Source organism: Quercus lobata, chromosome 5 (assembly GCF_001633185.2).
Source record: "Quercus lobata isolate SW786 chromosome 5, ValleyOak3.0 Primary Assembly, whole genome shotgun sequence".
NCBI lineage: Eukaryota > Viridiplantae > Streptophyta > Magnoliopsida > Fagales > Fagaceae > Quercus > Quercus lobata.
In genome coordinates this window covers 48,327,696-48,346,947 of record NC_044908.1, presented here as the reverse complement: position 1 = coordinate 48,346,947, position 19,252 = coordinate 48,327,696, and the positions used below count along the sequence as shown (strand labels likewise).

At 41.1% G+C, this 19,252-nt stretch overlaps 3 protein-coding genes across 3 annotated transcripts; 2 read left to right on the top strand and 1 right to left on the bottom strand.

The window, feature by feature from the left end:
• The first annotated feature begins 1,288 nt into the window (after nucleotides 1-1,288).
• LOC115990597 lies at nucleotides 1,289-2,230 on the top strand. The gene has a single exon (XM_031114413.1). The coding sequence runs from the start codon at nucleotides 1,289-1,291 to the stop codon at nucleotides 2,228-2,230; it is 942 nt and encodes a 313-aa protein (XP_030970273.1).
• Nucleotides 2,231-12,763: 10,533 nt separating this feature from the next.
• LOC115989383 (ubiquitin-NEDD8-like protein RUB2) lies at nucleotides 12,764-13,231 on the top strand. Its single transcript, XM_031113060.1, has one exon. It carries the CDS (start codon nucleotides 12,764-12,766, stop codon nucleotides 13,229-13,231), a length of 468 nt encoding a protein of 155 aa, XP_030968920.1.
• Nucleotides 13,232-15,033: 1,802 nt separating this feature from the next.
• Nucleotides 15,034-18,839, bottom strand: LOC115991753. The gene is made up of 2 exons (XM_031115652.1): nucleotides 17,425-18,839; nucleotides 15,034-15,786 (listed from the first exon to the last, which is right to left on the bottom strand). The coding sequence occupies exons 1-2, from the start codon at nucleotides 18,168-18,170 to the stop codon at nucleotides 15,567-15,569; spliced, it is 966 nt and encodes a 321-aa protein (XP_030971512.1). The 5' UTR covers nucleotides 18,171-18,839; the 3' UTR covers nucleotides 15,034-15,566.
• Between the last annotated feature and the right edge of the window lie 413 nt (nucleotides 18,840-19,252).

The following is a 19,252-nucleotide window of genomic DNA, read 5'->3' as shown; positions in this document are numbered from 1 at the left end:
CGCTACCGAGCATATTAACCTGAGTTGGAACCAAGTTCCAAAGCCATAATCACTGCATTCCACTCTCACCTAAACATCTATTTACAACAGATAATATTGGACCTTCAATTGTACTAACAATGGCAATAATCATGATCTCTCTACTAACTCAGAACTATAAATAGGAGAAGCTGGGGGAGAAATGGGGGTTCAGAAAAGAGGGAGAAAAAACAGTCATTCAGGAAGGGAGAGAGGATATTACTTTGAGTCTCTGTGCCGAGAACGACCCAAAGTAGGAAATCCTAAAACCCACCTTATAAATAAGTTGTGAGCTCAAGTGAGGCTAAGCCCAATAGTCTCATTTCCAGCGCACATAATTGGCGCCCACCATGGGGCTCTCCTACGAAACTGTGGTTCGACTGAGACTCAAACAAGGGAAATATCCGAGGGGCGTTTAAAAGGGCGCGCCCAGAGCGGTTCGATAGGATCTTCTCGGGGTTCCACATGACGGGAAAGAAGACAGAAAAGGCGTGAGGATAGGGAACGTCTGCGAGGAGAAGAAGAATCTGGCCTGGGAGAAGGATCGAACCAGACCCACCGAACGATGTCGGGTGCCTCGGAACACGGGCAGCATGATGATAGGGACCGAGAGCTGGAGCAGTTGCGCAGACTGGTAATGGATCTAGAGTTGGAAGCAAGGGGTCGACGCCAGGAAAGGGACCGAAACCACCGGCAAAGGAGAGATGATAGCATGGGAAATCGAGGTGAAGAGAGCTCTAGCCAATCCGATACCCAACGATTCCAAAACCGATCACTCTCCCGAGAATCACGCCGGCGCAGGAACCACTCACACTCCCGAGAGACACGTCATCACCGGAACCGTTCACGTTCACACGAATACGACGACCGAGGATCGGATTCACCAGAGGAACGGTGACCCCATAATGCTGCCATGGACGCCATGAGCCGAGCCTTACGAAGGGCTGCCCGGTCACCATTCTCCGATGAAATTGAACGGGCCCCTATGTCGAGTCGATTTACACAACCACCATTCAATTCCTACGATGGGAAAACGGATCCTGTGGAGCATGTCAGTCATTATATCCACATGATGTCCTTGCATGCACACAATGATGCGCTGATGTGTAAGGTATTCCCCTCTAGTCTCGGCTCCACGACCCTGAGATGGTTCGATGAGTTACGAAAATGTTCCATTCGCAGCTTCACCGAGCTAATCCAAAAGTTTGGCAGTAGATTCGTGACATGCAGCTGAGTGCTGCAACTGGTGGATGCGCTACTTTTCATAAAGATGAGGGTCGGTGAAACCCTTCGGAGTTACGCCAGTCGGTATTGGGAACTATACAACAAAATCGGTGGGGGAAATGAGAAGATAGCGGCAAGCACCTTTAGGATGGGGCTTCCCAAGGATTCTGAACTACAGGAGTCGCTGACGAAAAGACCTCCCGAGGATATGAGGCAATTTATGAGGCGCATTGAGGAGTATAAGCGTCTGGAAGATGATCGGCTGCAGAATAAAGGGAAGGCCCCATTACTCGGCAGATCTCGACAGGGCATTATTCCGACAAGACCGAAAAAAGATTTCTGGATGCAGGAATCAGAGGCGCAAATTGAAGGAGTTAATGTGGCGTTCAAAGAGCTTGTGCACAAAATTCTAGATCGGATTAAGAATGAATCGTTCTTTAGGTGGCCGAACAAGATGGGGGGTGACCCATTTCGGAGGAATCAAAACTTGTACTGCACATACCACAGGGATAAAGGGCACACCACCGAGCAGTGTCGGGTACTAAAAGATCATCTCGGGCAGCTAGTAAAAGCAGGGTATCTGAAAGAGTTCGTAGTGGACTTCGTAGACCGAGATGCCGACCAGGGTGTTCAGCAGAAAAGGAATCCCCTCCCACCCCCGCTGGGAGTGATCAAAGTCATCCACGCTGCCCCGAGAGATGTGGCCACAGTTAAGAGAGTACTGACAGTGGCCTGCGCGGAAGGAGAATCACCCGAGAAAAGGATGAAAGTTGGTCGGCTGACAATCTCTTTTGACGAGGAAGACTTGGAGAGGACGGTCCAATCTCATGATGATGCGTTGGTAGTAACAGCTCGGATAAGCAGGTTCTTGGTGAAAAGAGTGATGATAGACCAGGGAAGCGGAGCTAACGTAATGTACCCGAATTTGTTCGAAGGGCTCGGATTGAAGAGTCAAGACTTGGTGAAATATGATACGCCGCTGGTCTAGTTTGACGGAAGAGTCGTGATCCCCGAAGGTCAGATTTCTCTCTCGGTGGACATGGAAGGCAAGGAAGTAATGGTGACCTTCATAGTAGTCCAATCATTCTCACCGTACACTGCAATCCTGGGAAGGTCGTGGATTCACACAATAAAGGTTGTTCCGTCCACCCTGCACATGAAAGTTAAATTTCCCGCCGAGTATGGAGTCGCCGTGGTACGAGGGAACCAACGAGTGGCTAGACAGTGTCTTGTCGCCGCGGTTAGGTGGAAGGGCGAACAGATTGGACAAGCAGAAGCCACCGAAAGAGAAACTTTATAGCAATTACAGAAACCCCGAAGGGAAACAAGGGCGGATGATGCTAAGGAGGTTTAAAAGGTTAGAATCTTTCCAGACACTGACAGGTATTTCCAGATAGGCACGAGCATGAATGACTGAGAAAAGATAGAGATGTTGTTATTCCTTTTACAGAATGTGGATGTTTTTGCTTGGAGTCCATATGAAGTGCCCGGCTAGATCCCGAGTTCATTGTCCATAAGCTTAACGTGGACCCATCATTCCCCCCGAAAAAACAAAAACCGAGAAGAGCATCGAAGGAGCATGTTGACGCGGTAAACTTGGAAGTCCAGAGGCTGAAGGAGGCAGGAGTGATAAGAGAAGTATTCTTCCCGAAATGGTTAGCAAATACAGTGGTAGTAAAGAAAAAGAACGGTAAATGGAGGGTTTGTGTGGATTTCACAGACTTAAATCGGGCATGTCCTAAAGATCCGTTCCCAATGCCCAAGATTGATCAATTAGTAGATGCCACATATAGGCACCCGAGGATGAGCTTTTTGGATGCTTTCCAGGGGTATCACTAGGTCGCCTTGGCGCCCAAGGACCGAGAAAAGACAGCATTTATCTCCCCAGGTGCAAACTATCACTATGAAGTCATGCCATTTGGGTTGAAGAACGTCGGAGCCACTTACCAACGGATGATGACGAGGATGTTCCGAGAGAAAATTGGGTGCACGGTAGAAGTATACATTGACGATATGGTGGTAAAAAGCAGAAAGGAGTCACAATATATGGAAGATCTCCGAGGAGTATTCGAGATACTTCGGCAGCATAAGTTACGCCTAAACGCCGAGAAGTGTACTTTCGGTGTGGGGGCTGGCAAGTTCTTAGGATATCTGATTTCTACTCAAGGGATAGAGGCCAATCCCGACCAGATAAAGGCTGTGAATCATCTCAAACCACCGAGCAATCCCAAGGAAGTACAAGTGCTAACCGGGATGTTAGCCGCCCTAAACCGATTCATCTCTAAATTTGCTGATCGTTGCAGACCATTTTATCAACTTCTGAAGAAGTGAAAGGGGTTTCAGTGGGACGAGGAATGTGACAAGGCTTTTCGAGATCTGAAGGAATACTTGGCACAAACGCCCATGTTAACGACCCCAGAGTCCGGAGAGGATTTGTTTATGTACCTCTCGGTGTCCAACCACGCCATGAGTGCTGTGTTGCTAAGAGACCGAGGAGTGCAGCAGCCGGTGTATTACATAAGCAAAACCTTAGTAGATGCCGAGACGAGATATCTGCCCTTGGAGAAGTTAGTGTTGGCACTGGTGCACGCCACGAGGAAGTTGCTGCATTACTTTCAAGCTCATACTGTGTTCGTCCTCACCGAGTATCCCTTGCAGTCATTGTTAAAAAGATCAGACTTCACAGGCCGAATAGCCAAGTGGGGAACTCGGTTGGGTTCGTTCGACATAAGGTACTGGCCGCGAAGCTCGGTGAAGGGACAGGTTCTTGCTGATTTCATTGCAGAATTTACCCCTAAGAACGACGGGAAGATAATCTGTAATGCAGAAAGTCGTCTGTGGAAGGTGTTTGTAGACGACGCTTCGAATGCTATGGGGGCCAGAGCTGGTATTGTCATAACCACACCGGAGGGCATACGACTAGAACATTCCTTCAGATTAGGATTCAAAGCCACAAACAACGAAGCCGAATACGGGGCCTTTCTAGCCGGATTGAGGGCCGTATTGCATCTGGGCGCGAAGGATGTGGAGATTTATTCAGACTCTCGGCTGGTTATTTATCAAATCCTAGGAAACTTTGAAGCTCGGGACTCTCGGATGAAAGCCTATCTGAGCACAGCTAAGCAAATCATTAGCAAGTTTGGGATAGTGAAGGTGGCCCAGGTAGGTCGGGCACAAAACAGACACGCCGACTCCTTGGCCACGTGGGCCTCGTCTACTACCGAGGAGATTCCTCGGCTCATCAAAATAGAACTTATAAGGGAGCCAAGTATCGATATGAAAAATGATTGTAACCCGACCAAGGTTGAGGTGGCCATGGTGTCAGTAGCCAATCCGTGCTGGATGTACCCGATCATAGATTTCCTAGCCGAGGATAAAGTTCCAAATGATGAAAAGGAGGCTAAAAAGATTCGTCGAGTGGCTCCCCGGTATTGGCTGTCGGCAAATCGCAAATTGTACCAGAGGTCTTTCGCAGGCTCGTACCTTTTATGCCTACATCCCGAGAAAGTAAATGAACTTCTGACCAAGCTGCATGACGGAGTGTGTGGTGGCCATGTTAGGGGGCGGTCTTTAGCACACAGGGCGATGACCCAGGGGTTTTGGTGGCCATAGATGCAGAAGGATGCTGCGAAATATGTCCGGAGGTGTGAACAATGCCAAAAACACGCCCCTCTGATCCACCAACTAGCAGGTTGTCTAAACCTCGTCAGCAGCCCATGGCCGTTTGCACAATGGGGGTTGGACATCCTCGGCCTTTTTTCCCGAGCAACAGGTAACCGCCGGTTTGTATTGGTGGCAGTTGATTATTTCACGAAGTGGGCGGAAGCCGAGGCCTTGGCCAATATCTGGGATATCGACGTGAAAAAGTTTGTATGGAAAAACATAGTCACAAGGTTTGGGGTGCCGGACTCACTGATATCAGACAATGGGCTACAGTTTGATAGCAAAGGTTTCCGGGCCTTCTGCAACGATCTCGGCATTAAGAACAAGTATTCTACTCCGGCATACCCTCAAAGCAATGGCCAAGCTGAGGCAGTGAACAAGACGATTTTGAACGGGTTGAAGAGAAGGTTGGACAGGGCGAAGGGGAGGTGGGTTGAAGAGCTACCTAACGTTTTATGGGCTTACCGTACAACTCCCAAAAGATCCACGAGTGAGACCCCTTTCTCTTTGACGTATGGAGTAGAGGCCATGATACCAACCGAAGTGAGCCTGTGTAATGCATGGGTCGCAGGATTTGACCCCGTCCAGAACGCCGATTTAATGATGGAGCACTTGGACTGGATAGAAGAATGCTGGGAGGCAGCAACCATACGACTCGCGGAGTATCAACAGAGACTTGCCCAAAGATACAACCGAGATATAAAGGGTAGGGAATTCAGCGCCGGGGACTTGGTGCTGAGAAAGGTCGTGGGAAACATGTGGGACATAGCTGCAGGGAAGCTTGCTCAAACGTGGGAGGGACCGTACAGAGTTACCGCCATCGCAGGCGCGGGGGCTCACTACTTGGAAGACCTTGACGAGAGGCCGCTCTCCCGGCCATGGAATGTCCACAACCTAAAGAAGTTTTATCCGTGACCATCTATACACTGAAATGTAAGTCAAAACCTTGTACTTCGCTAAAATCAAGTTAATGATGAAGTTACTTGTCTAAGCTATTTTCGATTCCGTCATTGCACTTTAAGAAAATTGCATGTTTTGTACAAAAAAAAAAAAAAAAAAAAAAAAAAAAAAAAAAAAAACCTCTAAGGACAGAAGCCTCATCCTCGGTTCGATCAAAATCGCCGAGCAGATGGAAACCTTATCGTTACCAAAAAAAAAAAAAACTCTTTAAGGACAGAAGCCTCATCCTCAATTCGATCAAAATCGCCGAGCAAGTGGAAACCTTATCGTTACCAAAAAAAAAAAAAAGAAAAAAACTCTCTAAAGACAGAAGCCTCATCCTCGGTTCGATCAAAATCGCTGAGCAGATGGAAATCTTATCGTTATAGAAAAAAACTCTCTAAGGACAGAAGCCTCATCCTCAATTCGATCAAAATCGCCGAGCAGGTGGAAACCTTATCGTTACAAAATAAAAATAAAAAAAATAAAATAAAATAAAAAAAACTCTAAGGACAGAAGCCTTATCCTCGATTCGATCCAAATCGCCGAGCAGACGGAAACCTTAACACCCTTACAAATACTAAGGACTGCAATTTCATTCTCGGATCGTCCAAAATTGCCGAGCAGGGGAGAACTGTGCACCAGGTTTTGAGGCATCATGCCATTTACAGTCAGGAAAACTAACACCTGTCGTATGAACGTGATATATTGGGGCATGATTTAACCCACCATGCAGGCAGCTCCCGGCCCAACATGCGACAGAATAAATAACCACAAAAATAGATAAAGAAAGATGGCACTGAGGGTCAAAGTGAAGTGCTTGCAGACATAATTCAAGCAAACACACAATGAACAGAAGGTCATTCAAAAAGTTAAAAGCAGAATTAATGTCTCATCGCCAAAACTCGGCAACCGTTTACGGGTCATCCCCGCAAAATAAAGAAATTGTTCAGTCACCACAACCCGGTGAAGTAGGCAAATGTACCAATAAAAAAAAAAAGGATAGAAAAAAAAATGCAATAAAAAGATGTGAAAGCATAAAAAAAAGCTAGACGGCAAGTAACTTAGTCAGGTGGAGGGCCTAGTTGGATCTGTTGCTTCAGGCTGTCGCTGGTTGGTCACAGGAAAATGCAGGTCCTCACCGAGCAGGTCTTGTACATTCGGGATGCTGGTGGCTTCCATCTCATCTGGCTCTGCATGAGCATCAATCTGTTCCACCAGCTCCCTCATGCTTGCTATTTCTTCCTCCTCAACGGGCACTGGCGGCTCCTGCATAGCAGTAACGGGGCTCAGAAAGGGAATCTCGCCGGGGTCTCTCAGAGGGGAATCCTCAGGAACACCCAAAGCTTGCAGGGCAGCAAACCACCCAGCCTCAAAACCCAGCCTTCGAGCTTGGTCCACCACCGGTTCCGCAGATTTCTCGGCATCGACAAACCCTTTGTTATACCATTTTTACTCACAGGCCTCCAAAGCCGCCTTCAGGTCGGTGAGTTCCTCGGCTTGGGATGTGTTTAGGCTAATTGCTTCAGCTAGCTTGACGTTTGTTTCGTTCTGCTTAGCCAAGAGCTCTGAGCACCTCTTCTCTGCCAACGCTCTATTCTTCTTCGCAACAGTAGCCTTCTTCTCGGCAGAATCAACTGCCTTCAATTTTTCCATCGCCGTTTTGGTAGCTGACTCCCGTGCCCCCCTCCCACGATTAACCTCCTCGACAAGATCCTTTGCATGGCCAACCAGGATATGAGCCAATTGAGCAGCCTGACAAACACAGAAATTAGTACGGAAAATGAAAAGAAAGGAATGGTAAGTAATAGACAAATAAAGAGTTACCGCAATAGTATGCCACTCTAATCGGCGCCCTACGGACTCCTCCGACCCGTCTTCAAATGCATGCACGTCAGCGGGAAGAAGAAGACCCGCGGCCAGGGTCTGAGCAATGCGACCCCCCTCACCTTTCTCCCACATCCGCACACAGGCAGTTGAAGGCAAAGGCTTGCCATCCAGCAAAAACTTAGGCTTCCACGCTGGTGTGGCTTGGGAGGAGGACGCAACACTTAACCCAACCTAGGTTTACGGCTCATGAATAACGATACCTCCTGTTGGCTGGGGAGGAGTCTGGGTGGCTATGTCTCTCGAACCCGTAGGCGGTTGATCGGTAACCTTTTGCTTTTTCCGGGCTCGTCCAGCTTTAGGAAGGGGTGGAGGGGGAGGCACCTGGCTTCGACTCTAAAAAGGTAGGGGCTGAGTGGCCTACCGCGCGCCAGGCACGAAACGATCGATGGTCATGACCTTCCTAGTCACCATGTCTTCGTCGAGAGGGGTATCGGTAGCCGACAAGTTGGTTGCTTCAAGCACAAGATGCTCGACCTCCGCAACAGGGGCCTCGAGTTCAACGGGGTTCTCGGGCTGAGCGGGCTCTTGAACAAGGGCTTTTTCTTGAATAGCCTCGTGAGCTAACTCTCGAAGACATCGAGACACGTGCTCTGCAGACTCGTCCCGCAAAAGCACTAGCTTGTCCGAGCAAGTGTAACGCTTTCCGAACTCCCTCGCCTCGCCGGTCGTAAACTTTGGCGGCAGAAAATTCGCGTACCGAACGTCTATGTATGACAAAAGTGGACTGTCAACTAACAGGGCCTGTTTAAAGGGCTGCCAGGTGGAATAAACGGGCTCTACTCTGAGGATCAGGTGCGAGGCTCGGAGCTGTCCGTTCCAGTGCACGAATACCTCAGAACGGAGGATAAAATTTAAGTCTCTGACGTGGACTGTTCTAATGTCCAAAACAAACATTTTGCTGTTTGTAAAAGAACGAAATGCTATATCAACAGTCAGTAATGAAAAGCTACTTCAGTAAAAAGAAAATAAAAGAGGGGTGGGGGGCAATGATTAAGTCAGAGATTGATACGAACCCACTTCATGCCGTGAAAGAGGGTAGGGGACCTCCCCGGCAAACCAGTTGCCGCACACCCAGACAAACTCCCTGACCGAGTTCCTATTCGAATCAGGTAGGCATGATATCAGTCGTACCCAATTATCCCTAGTTTTTAAGTAATAGTTGGAAGTTTTGTTCCCACAGAGACTATACATGTGGTTAATGTCATGGTAATCTAACTGTAAATCAAAGGTGTGATTCAACCTACTAATGCAGCTAACTACTCGGTAAAAGTTGGGAGGAAACTGGTCGGGACACAGCCGTAGTACCTAAGTGTGTTAATCAAAAGAGGATCCACGGGGAACCTGACCCCACCCTCTAGAATTGCCATTAAAGGAAAAAAAGTTGTACCACGCCCTCGGTGAAGAGCGATTTCGCTCTCGTGGCAGTAAGCCACTTCCACATCACCGGGAACATCAAACTTCTGCCTAAAGGTGGCCAAAGCCACCGGAGCCTCCAGGAGATAAGAGTAACCCATTTTTTGAAACTTAATACTGTGAGAGGGAACTCGTAGAAAGAAGTTGAAGGAATAGGAAAGGGAAGAGAACTTACTTTGGGTTCTAAGGGAGAAAGGAACTCTGGGCTGGTGAGTAAGCGCACAAAGAAGTGATCGGTAGAGAGTATGCTCAAGAAATCAGAGGTGAAAAAGTGAAAGAATGTTCTAAAGAGAGCTATTTATAGGAGCAGAAGAGGGCATGAGAACGTTTAATCAGCAATAAATGGGCACGATTCACGAAAGACCCTGTCAATGCCAAAAATAACCGACATGCACGCCGCTTCGGTTCACGAACCGTTAAGCAATAATGACAACTGAACCTGGCGTCTCGGAATAACGTGTCTTTTGAGAAGAGCATTAATGAGAAGCCATAACCGCATGAGTCCCTGGCCAAAGGGTTTTCGAAACCAAAAGGCTTGGTCGGTTCCTTGATTCTTCCCGGCAGTCGGGTATGAATCAAGGAGGGGCTAATGTACAGCACCGAGGTCCCAAGACCCTATTGGGCCCTGGGTTCAGGCCCAATGGCACAACCCCATTACTTTAAATTCTGCTTGAAACTACCTTCACGAACTACGAATTTTGAGCCTTGACCCCTAACCGATGCTCGACATAAATTTCCCAAACAAACAATGAAACCTTGTCCGGACGTACCATAGGATGCTCGACAGTTCAGGAAACATCACTACCGAGCATATTAACCTGAGTTGAAACTACGTTCCAAAGCCATAATCGCTACATTCCACTCTCACCTAAACATCCACTTACAACAGATAATATTGGACCTTCAATTGCACTAACAATGACAGTAATCATGATCTCCCCACTAACTCAGAGCTATAAATAGGAGAAGCTGGGGGAGAAATGGGGGTTCAGAAAAGAGGGAGAGAGGATATTACTTTGAGTCTCTGTGCCGAGAATGATCCAAAGTAAGAAATCCTAAAGCCCACCTTATAAATAAGTTGTGAGCCCAAGTGAGGCTAAGCCCAATAGTCTCATTTCTGGCGCGCACACCTTATTAGTGACTAAATGTGCGATGGTGTATAGACATGCATGGTGAAAAAGTTATTTTGGAGAGTCATCAAAATATAAATGGAAATTTTGATCCCAAGATTACATAAATGTTTAACGAAATTGAACATAATACTTAAATTGAATGAATTTAAAATTTAGAGAATTCAATTGAATAAAAGTAAAGTTAAAGGACTAAAATGAATTTTAGTTAATTTAAAATGTGCAAATTGCATTTCAACCTTTTTATTATTATCAAAGAATCATATGAACCGAAGGTGCCCCCAACCTCAAGGTGCCCCCAACCTCAATACCTTTGTCTATATCTTTGACCAACAAATCACTTGGCTCAGCTGTGACTAATTCACAACTATTATTATCTTTATCGTAACTTTAAGGAATTAAATTATATTTTCCTTTTACTATTTCAACTCCTCTCAATGTATACATATTACTAAAAAAAATTTCTTTGCTAAGTTTTTTTTTTTTTTAGTGTGCTTTTGCATGTGAATGTGCTAATGATAAATTTAAAAAATGATATTTTATTTTAGATTAAAATGAATTCTACTTTATTTATTACTAAAAAATTTAATTATTATTTAAGATTTATTATTTTATACTAGTCTTATAAAAATTGTGAAAATGTATATAAAAGTTTAAATTTTTTAGATATTTTTTAGTAAAATTTTCTAATATTGATAAATTAAATATATTTATTTGTATTCAATTAATTATAATATTATCACTGTCCAACATTCGTCTAACTCCTGTCTAATCTCAAAAATCTTGAACCTCTTCTTTTTATAGTTCTTTGAATGGTCTAGATTTAAAAATTATGGAGTCGCTCTTGAGAGGGAGAATAGCCTTCTCAAGTTTGAGAGAAACTATTGACAACATTAGGGCCATGATTTAAGAAAATGAAGGTATCACTCTTGAAAATGTGTGGCAGATATTTCAAGACATAACAACTTTAGAAGATGGTCATCTATTGATAATTATAACATTCAAAATTACAATTATATCAATTCAGTTTTAAGGCTTGCAAGAGGAACAATGATCTTCGTGAAAATTTTTAACATAAAAGAACTTGAATAGTTAAACTTGATATTTGAGCCAAATAATACCATTGATAGGATCAAGAAACGTATTCAGGAAAAAGAAGGAATCCCTCATGGACAGTAAACATTGGCGAAGCCAAGGGGGTTTGCAGGGGAGGGGGAAATTGTCCCCTCCGAACCCAACCCAAGCTCCACATCAAATTCAGTAATGCATTTGTTGCCACACATTAATTATTATCTCTATCGTGTTGATTTGTTGCCACACATCAATTGTTATCTCTACTCTACTATTCTTTGTATTGTACACCTAATTGTTATCTCTACTATTTTTTTATTTTATTTTATGAGAATGTGTCAATTAAGTTACAAGACTCTTGATAATCATTTTTTCAATTAAATAAAAGAATCTCGTATATAATCATTCCTTCTACCTAATACAATATAAAAAATGAGATTTTCTTGTTCCTCTCAGTTTTTTTTTTTTATCCTTCATACATTTTGAATACTCTGTATTTTCCATCATTCCATCAAGATAGAACATTAATAATAGTCGAAGCTTCAGTGGTGGACATTGGTATATATTTCATAATTTAAACATTCACAAATTTGAATTGTTCCCCTTCCAAAATATTTGAGCAAATTCAATGGCCCTCCTAAAAAGATTACGGGGGAAAAAGGAATATTGGCCAACTAAACAAGTGGAGTTTGAAAAACAACTTCTCTAGTTTTCTGCATTTGTTGATTTTCTGAAAATAAACAAAAAATTATGTTATACCTCAAAAAAATAAGGTTATAAAAAGGATATACATAAGTTGAAAATTAAAAAAATCCTAATCTAAATGCATTGCTTAAAGTAGCTCCCCATTGGAACCAAAACAAATACATGCTTACTGTTTCTTTTGTCTTGATTGTTAGTTTCTTTATGTTTTTATTTATAAGAATAGAGAATTATTAATTTTTTGAAATATTTTTTGTGCATATTTATAACAAATTAGACAACTTTTATATAACCGCCAAGTTGCCTAGGTTATTGAAGAAACATCATTTCAGTTTTTTTATAAGACAACTCTTGCCCACCATGTAATTCATTTTGCTAGTGCTTAATAAAATTTCAAGCTTCACATCAAATAATAATAATAATAATAAATGGATTCTTAAAAAAAGGTTACCAATAATTATTTTTCCATAGTGACCATAGCCCGTAGGCACCTAAAAACACGAATTTTGCTATTCCTTCCAATTTGGGAAAAGTTTTGTCCAAGGCCCACTTGACTCTTGATCACAAAGACTAGTAACACACAACACAACTACACATGGAAACGAATTCCTACTCCTACTATGAGTAGTACATAGATTCAGCCTTATATAAACGATCAAAACCTCATATTTTTCTATGAGTTTTCTCGGTCTCTACTCTCTAGGAAGAAGAAGATGCAGATTTTTTTGAGAAACCTTAAGGGGGAGAATAGCCTTCTAGAGTTTGAGAGCACAGAAACCATTGAAAACATCAGGGCCATGATTCAAGAAAAAGAAGGTGTCACTCTTGAAAAACTTTGCCTGATTTTTCAAGGCTGTACAACTTTAAGAGATGGTCATACTCTTGCTGATTATAACATCCAAGACTACAATCAGATCAATGTGGTTTTAAGGCTTGCAGGAGGAACAAGGATCTTGGTGAAAACTCTTACAGGCAAAGAGCTTGAACTCAACGTTGAGCCGAATGATACCATTGAAAGGATCAAGGAGCGTGTTCAGGAAAAAGAAGGGATTCCTCCTATGCAGCAAAGGCTTATTTATGGAGGCAAGCAGATTGCAGACGAGAAAACAGTTCGAGATTACAAAATCGAGGGTGGCTCTGTGCTTCATCTTGTGCTTGCGTTGAGGGGTGGTCGTTTATGAGAGTAGTATTCTATCTTTCTTAGGAATTGCATGGCAACATTATTATTATTAGAGAGTTTAATAGTATTCAGTTTGTTTCTTTTCTTTATTTTTTTTTTTTTAGAAACCTTTTCTTCAGAGAGTTAGGTTGTCAGGCTGGTGATTTGTAGTACTACTTACTATATGCTAGTTAAGCAAAATAAAATTATTAGAATTTTGAATATTATTTTTTACCAGTACATCTTCTTTGCAGTTTACATAATGACCATTACCTTATTTGAAGAATCCAAAAATTTATATTTTGATGGTAGGAATTAAAGTACAAGCAGGTGATGGTGCATGCATGTGCAAATCTAATTAGATAGTTTCTTATTGTTCCTCAAATATTCTTGTTTTCCTTTCTTTCTTTCTTGTAGGTGGATTTGTAGTGCTAGATAATAAATTGTGTGATTTCTATCCTTGTTGTCAACATATTAACCACATATTAGGTGACTTTAACACTTATTTTCTCTCTTTTAACATTCAAAATTGTCCTACCCCGCACATCCTTAGTGCGGTGGTCACTCCACAAGTATAAATATTTGTAGGGTGTAGAGAGTAAAGGCCGGTATTTAAGTATCTAGGAAAGAGCTTCACACACATATAGGCAAAGGCCGGTGTTTAAATATCTAAGAGGGACCTTCACACACATATACACTTAGATTAGATTACAGTAGAAATTATATCTTGTATAAAAAAAAATAAAAATAAAAACATTCACAATTGTCCCTCCTCTTTCTGTTTAATCTCAACCTCATTAATTTTTAAGTCACCCCCTTAGAGATGACAAATACCTTTAACCCAACTCATGCGGTGGTCACTCCACAAGTATAAATGCTTGTGAGGTGTAGAGGTAAGGGCCGAGGTTTAAATATCTAGGAGGGAATTTCACATACATATAGACTTAAATTAGGCTAGAGTAGAAATTATATCTCGTAAAAAAAAATAAAAATAAAAAACTCACAATTGTCCCTCCTCTTTTTGTTTAATCTCAACCTCATTAATTTTTAAGCCACCTCTTTAGAGATGACAAATACCTTTAACCCAACCCACAGCTTACCTGTCCCATTGCCAATAGATTTCTTAGAGTTTGGTAATTAAGTTAATGTTTGGGTATCGCCAAGAACCTTGTAATTTAATGCCGCTTCCCGCTTTTTATAACAATTGAATAAAAGAAGAAAGAAGAAGATAAAATTGGGGTATTGAAAATTCTGGTTGAGTTATAATCACACATTTAAGGATCAACTTTCTGTGTCATGAATAGATCAAATACGTATAACATGACTCCCGAAAGTTACACATTTGGCAATCTAATACTAACAGTAACTGAAAATATACATTAATTCAAAAACCATGCCAGAACAGACAGATTCAACTTTTGTCTTTGCACCAAACATATATGTACATGACTCTTGAAAGTTACATTTAGCAATCTAATAGTATCAGAACTTAAAAAATCAACATTAATTCAATTGTCATGTTAGAATCAAACCAAATCTAACTTGATCTTTGCACCTAAATATGTACTTTCATGAAAATGCCATTCCCTTTAGCTTTTCAACAATTTTTTTTTTAATTGATAAGTTACGTGCACATCCAGTTGGTTTTGCCTTCAAAGGCCTCACCTTCCATCTCATTCTTTATAAAGAAAGAAAATGTCATTTGAGTTAGAGCTTATCAGTGCTTATTAACAAATTTCTCACTCACACTACCGCTAGGTAAAACTGTATAATCAATTACTATATCAGAATTAAGTCCAGAACAATGGAGAGGATATATGCAGACCAAAAAAATCACTGCTTTTTATTGCTAGTATGATCCAAAAATGTCATAACTTTCATGTATACAATGGAGGCTCTCCAAACATGATAACATGTCAAATGGAGCTGCAATGAATAGAACACTGAAAACTCAAAAACAAAAAAATAAAAATAAAGAAAGAGAGCAAGAAAGAAAAGAACGCATCCAAATAGTGGCCTAAACAATTTTCCAGCCTTCAAACATGAAATTTATGGCAAAATCCAATACTTTAGCTGGAAGAAATAATGAGGAATTAATTCCTGGCACATTATCAGCTACACTAACGGCAAAGCAATAAGGAACTGCACAATCTGCTGCTTGTAAATGTTGCAACTTTTGTAATTTGATGCCTCAAAACTTCAGGGCTTTTATATGAAGGACCCTACTATATTCACAGAGCATGTCTTTTAGAGCATGGTCCTATTAAAGCTTAAGGCTATATGTCATACCAAAAGTATGCCAGAAACCACATGATGATGCACAGGAAGAACCTCTTAATTTTATTCAAACCCATATACTAGAACATATTTACACGAAAAAACCATGGAAGTACAAAAGCTATTACCAGGCATGCCATCAAGAAATTACAAAATGGCTGTCCCCGCCAACATCCTCCACTCCTGTCTGAGGAGTTACTGCTGACACCTGTATATCTACTTTCATTCCATTCCTCCATAAATCCATTATCCCCGATACCAGTAATATTTTTGGCAATCTCCCCACAAATTTCACACAATCTGCACAAACGAAAGAAAGAAAGTTATCTGCATAAATCGTGAATCCTGATGCTAGGAACTTGTTCAAAAGCACTTTGACAAGAATTCTGTTTAGGGCTGGGACTTTATACTAATCTCAGGATACACCATTCAACCATAGAACTACCTTAAAACTCAGGAACTTGCAAGTTCATATTCTTTAGCAAACAATTTTCCCCACTATCCATTTCATAATTATGGCCCCCTTTTATGCACCTAAATGTACTTGAAGTTTGACATTATAGGTTACCATATTAGACAAGTATCTTCTGCATGCCAATTTTTACTGTCTTGGGATCAAAATTACCATCGGTTATTGCCATATGTAAAAATGTATCAAACACTACATAGAACAGTGCATATTGAAGGAGCAATGCATTTTTTGTGAGAATGGTATGAGAACAAATCTGCTTGAAGCACGCACAATAGCACTTCAACTGAGAATACATATTTGCAAAATGTGATTGAAGAGCTGAAAAAGAGATTATATTTATGCACATACACACAATGTGAACTCCTTTCAGAATACACACTGACTATAAGGTCAAAATGAATAAATAAACAGTAGGGGAAGCAGTGGATTAATGAGATCTGGTAGCCTTCCCAAGTGACCTCCTATATAAGTTGAGACTAGAGATTTAAAGCCCCTGATGTAGATTAGAGACAGGCCTATTGTAAAATTGAGTTATTGTAAGATAATGGCCCTTTTATCCATGATAGGGTAACAAATAGGCATAAAACTTAAGATAAAAATAAAATGTGTCTGTATTGTGGCATGGTGCTTTTGTATCCAACATAAGTAAATCAAAACTGTACAATTTGGAATCACGATCCATCTACAACAGTGAATTCTATTGACTATGTAACCATGACTTTGATGTGATGACTGATGAAGCTGTGACAAAACTCATTTGCTTCTTTTATAAATAAGAAATTACTTTAATAGGCCAAGCCCCAGCTCAACAGTTAGTGAAGAAGAAAAGCCCCACACAAAAGAAAGGAAAAAGAATAATAACAGAAATCAAAGATCAAAGTCTAAGACTAAGAGCATAACTAAACTCCAAGAGAGCAGGAACTGAATCTTGGATGAAAAGAAGGCCAAGAAACTCAAAGAACCAAGCTTCAGCTTAAGCCTAAAATGCTCTTATACAATTCACTGCTTGCTAACAAATTATTAATATTCAATGAGATGGTTGTAATGACGCAGTCCAATACTATATATTTAGTATCCTGATGACAACAAGGAAAAAAGTTCATGTATTGTGAGCGTGAGTATAGAATGCTTGAGATTACCACCTTCTTCCTCATAACTATGGTGGCTGTATATGGACCTTACTTGAATTCCAAATTCAGCAGAGAAAAAAATTTGAAATCAAGATTATGAAGCTAAAGATTAACCCTCCTGCAGTGTAATTCTTTCTTGGATTTGATTGCTCATTTGAATTTTCAGTTGTAATTTATTGACAAGAAGTATTATAATCATCATGGGACATTTTTTAAAACTCTTCTTTCTTTCTTATAAAATTTTATCACTAATTAAGGAAAACTCTTATAATACGACAGTATATGTTCCAATCTTCAACTCAAATTTCAACATTAACAAAAACAATAAACAATTACCTGTTCCCTCTTAGCTTAAACCATGCCTCGGCACACTGGTTATGTGCAATGCCTAGCTCATCTTTACACCCACAACCAAGCTGAATTAAATCCTCCATAGTACCAACAGTAGCATTATCAGTGACTGATGTCGTTGCATCTGATGATTGCTCAGAACTCAAATGGCAAATCCTACAAACCCTTTCCCCATCCCAATCCTCAGCAAACCCTTTACCACTGCCACACTTCACATCAATTACGCACGAACTCTTCTCCAACTCAAACACCCTTTTCTTCACCTCTTTTGTGGGTACCTTACTCGACCCCAATTCATTACTTTTTGCTCCGGATCCCTTTTCATCTCTACTAACACGCAGATCTTCATCTGAATTAATAACAACCACAGTCTCAGATGCAGCCCCACCAACCGAATTGCTCGATGTCTCACTCGTTACTTGATCAACTCGACTGAGTACCTCACTGCCACTGCCACTGCCACGATCAATCACCTCCAGATTGAGCACTTGCTCATGCCCTTTTATTTGTACCTCACTCAATCCCAAATCACCACCCAATACTTCCAAACCCTTATTTTCATTACAATTACACACAGTATCCCTCTCTTCTGAATTCACTAAATTCACGGCCTCAGACACCACCCCATTACCCAAAATTCTCGGATTCTTCACACTCGTCCCCGGATCAAACCGGCCCGGTAACTTACCCTCCTCCTGATCCATTACCAAGCAAAAACTTTCTCCACCCATTACATCAAAATTCCAAAACTTTCTTACAAAAACAACCCCAGCAATAATATTTGTGTATAAAAATTTTATATATTGCACCCTTTTACATAACCAACATGAATTTCTTCAAACAAAACAACATAAACAACGTGTCCAATCCAATCCTAATGTTTTAATCAGCCACTCCATGTCATGCACATAAAACACATATCATATAATATCCACACACACAAAAAAAGAAAAAAGAAAAAAAAAAAACTAACAATACCCAAATCGAAATCTGATTAATACCAAACCTTTAGATCGTAGATTATCATTAAAAAAAAAAAACAGCTCCAATCAGCATCAAACAAATGGGTTCACTTCCCTTTATCAAAATCTGTAAGTAAAAAAAAAAAAAGTTGAAAGATCAACTGCACCAACAACTGTACAGTAAACTAATTTATCTATGAGTTTGTGGGGTTTCTAATTTGTGGGATATATTTATAAATATAAAAGAGAAGAGTGAGGGAGAGAGATTCGGTGAACTGAGAAATAGTAGAGAAGAGAAAAAGAAAAGCAAAGCTTTTGAGTGAAAAAATGAAATCGTGAGAAGTGACGAAAGGGAATGAATTGGACACGTTACTATGATTTTGGGAGAAATATTAGGTTCACAACATTTTTGTATAAATTTGACCACAACTCGTTATATGTTGAGTTGTAATTAGTTAGAATATGTCTGAGTCTCTATATGATCTATTAACACGTTCTAACCAATTAACCAATTACAAAGTTGTACTAAAGTATGTGTCCCAAGCATTTCTCTTATTTTTTGCTGTTTGGAATAGGAATAGCACAGAATCATTAATACCACCAGAACAGTACTGTACTGTAACGCGCATTTAGACATTTATGTTTGGTTTTGTTACAATAATCTCATTTGGGATTTTGGAGATCACTTTTTTTCTTTTTTGAAAAGGTTAAGGTAAACTCTAACTAGTGGATTTTTGTTGGTGGGGGGTCTCTGTCCGGTGAGGCGGTAAGTTTAGGCCCGGTTTCTCTGTGATAGCCATTGGCTAAGTGCCAATTTGCCATGTCATTGCCAGGGTTTTCATGAAATTAAT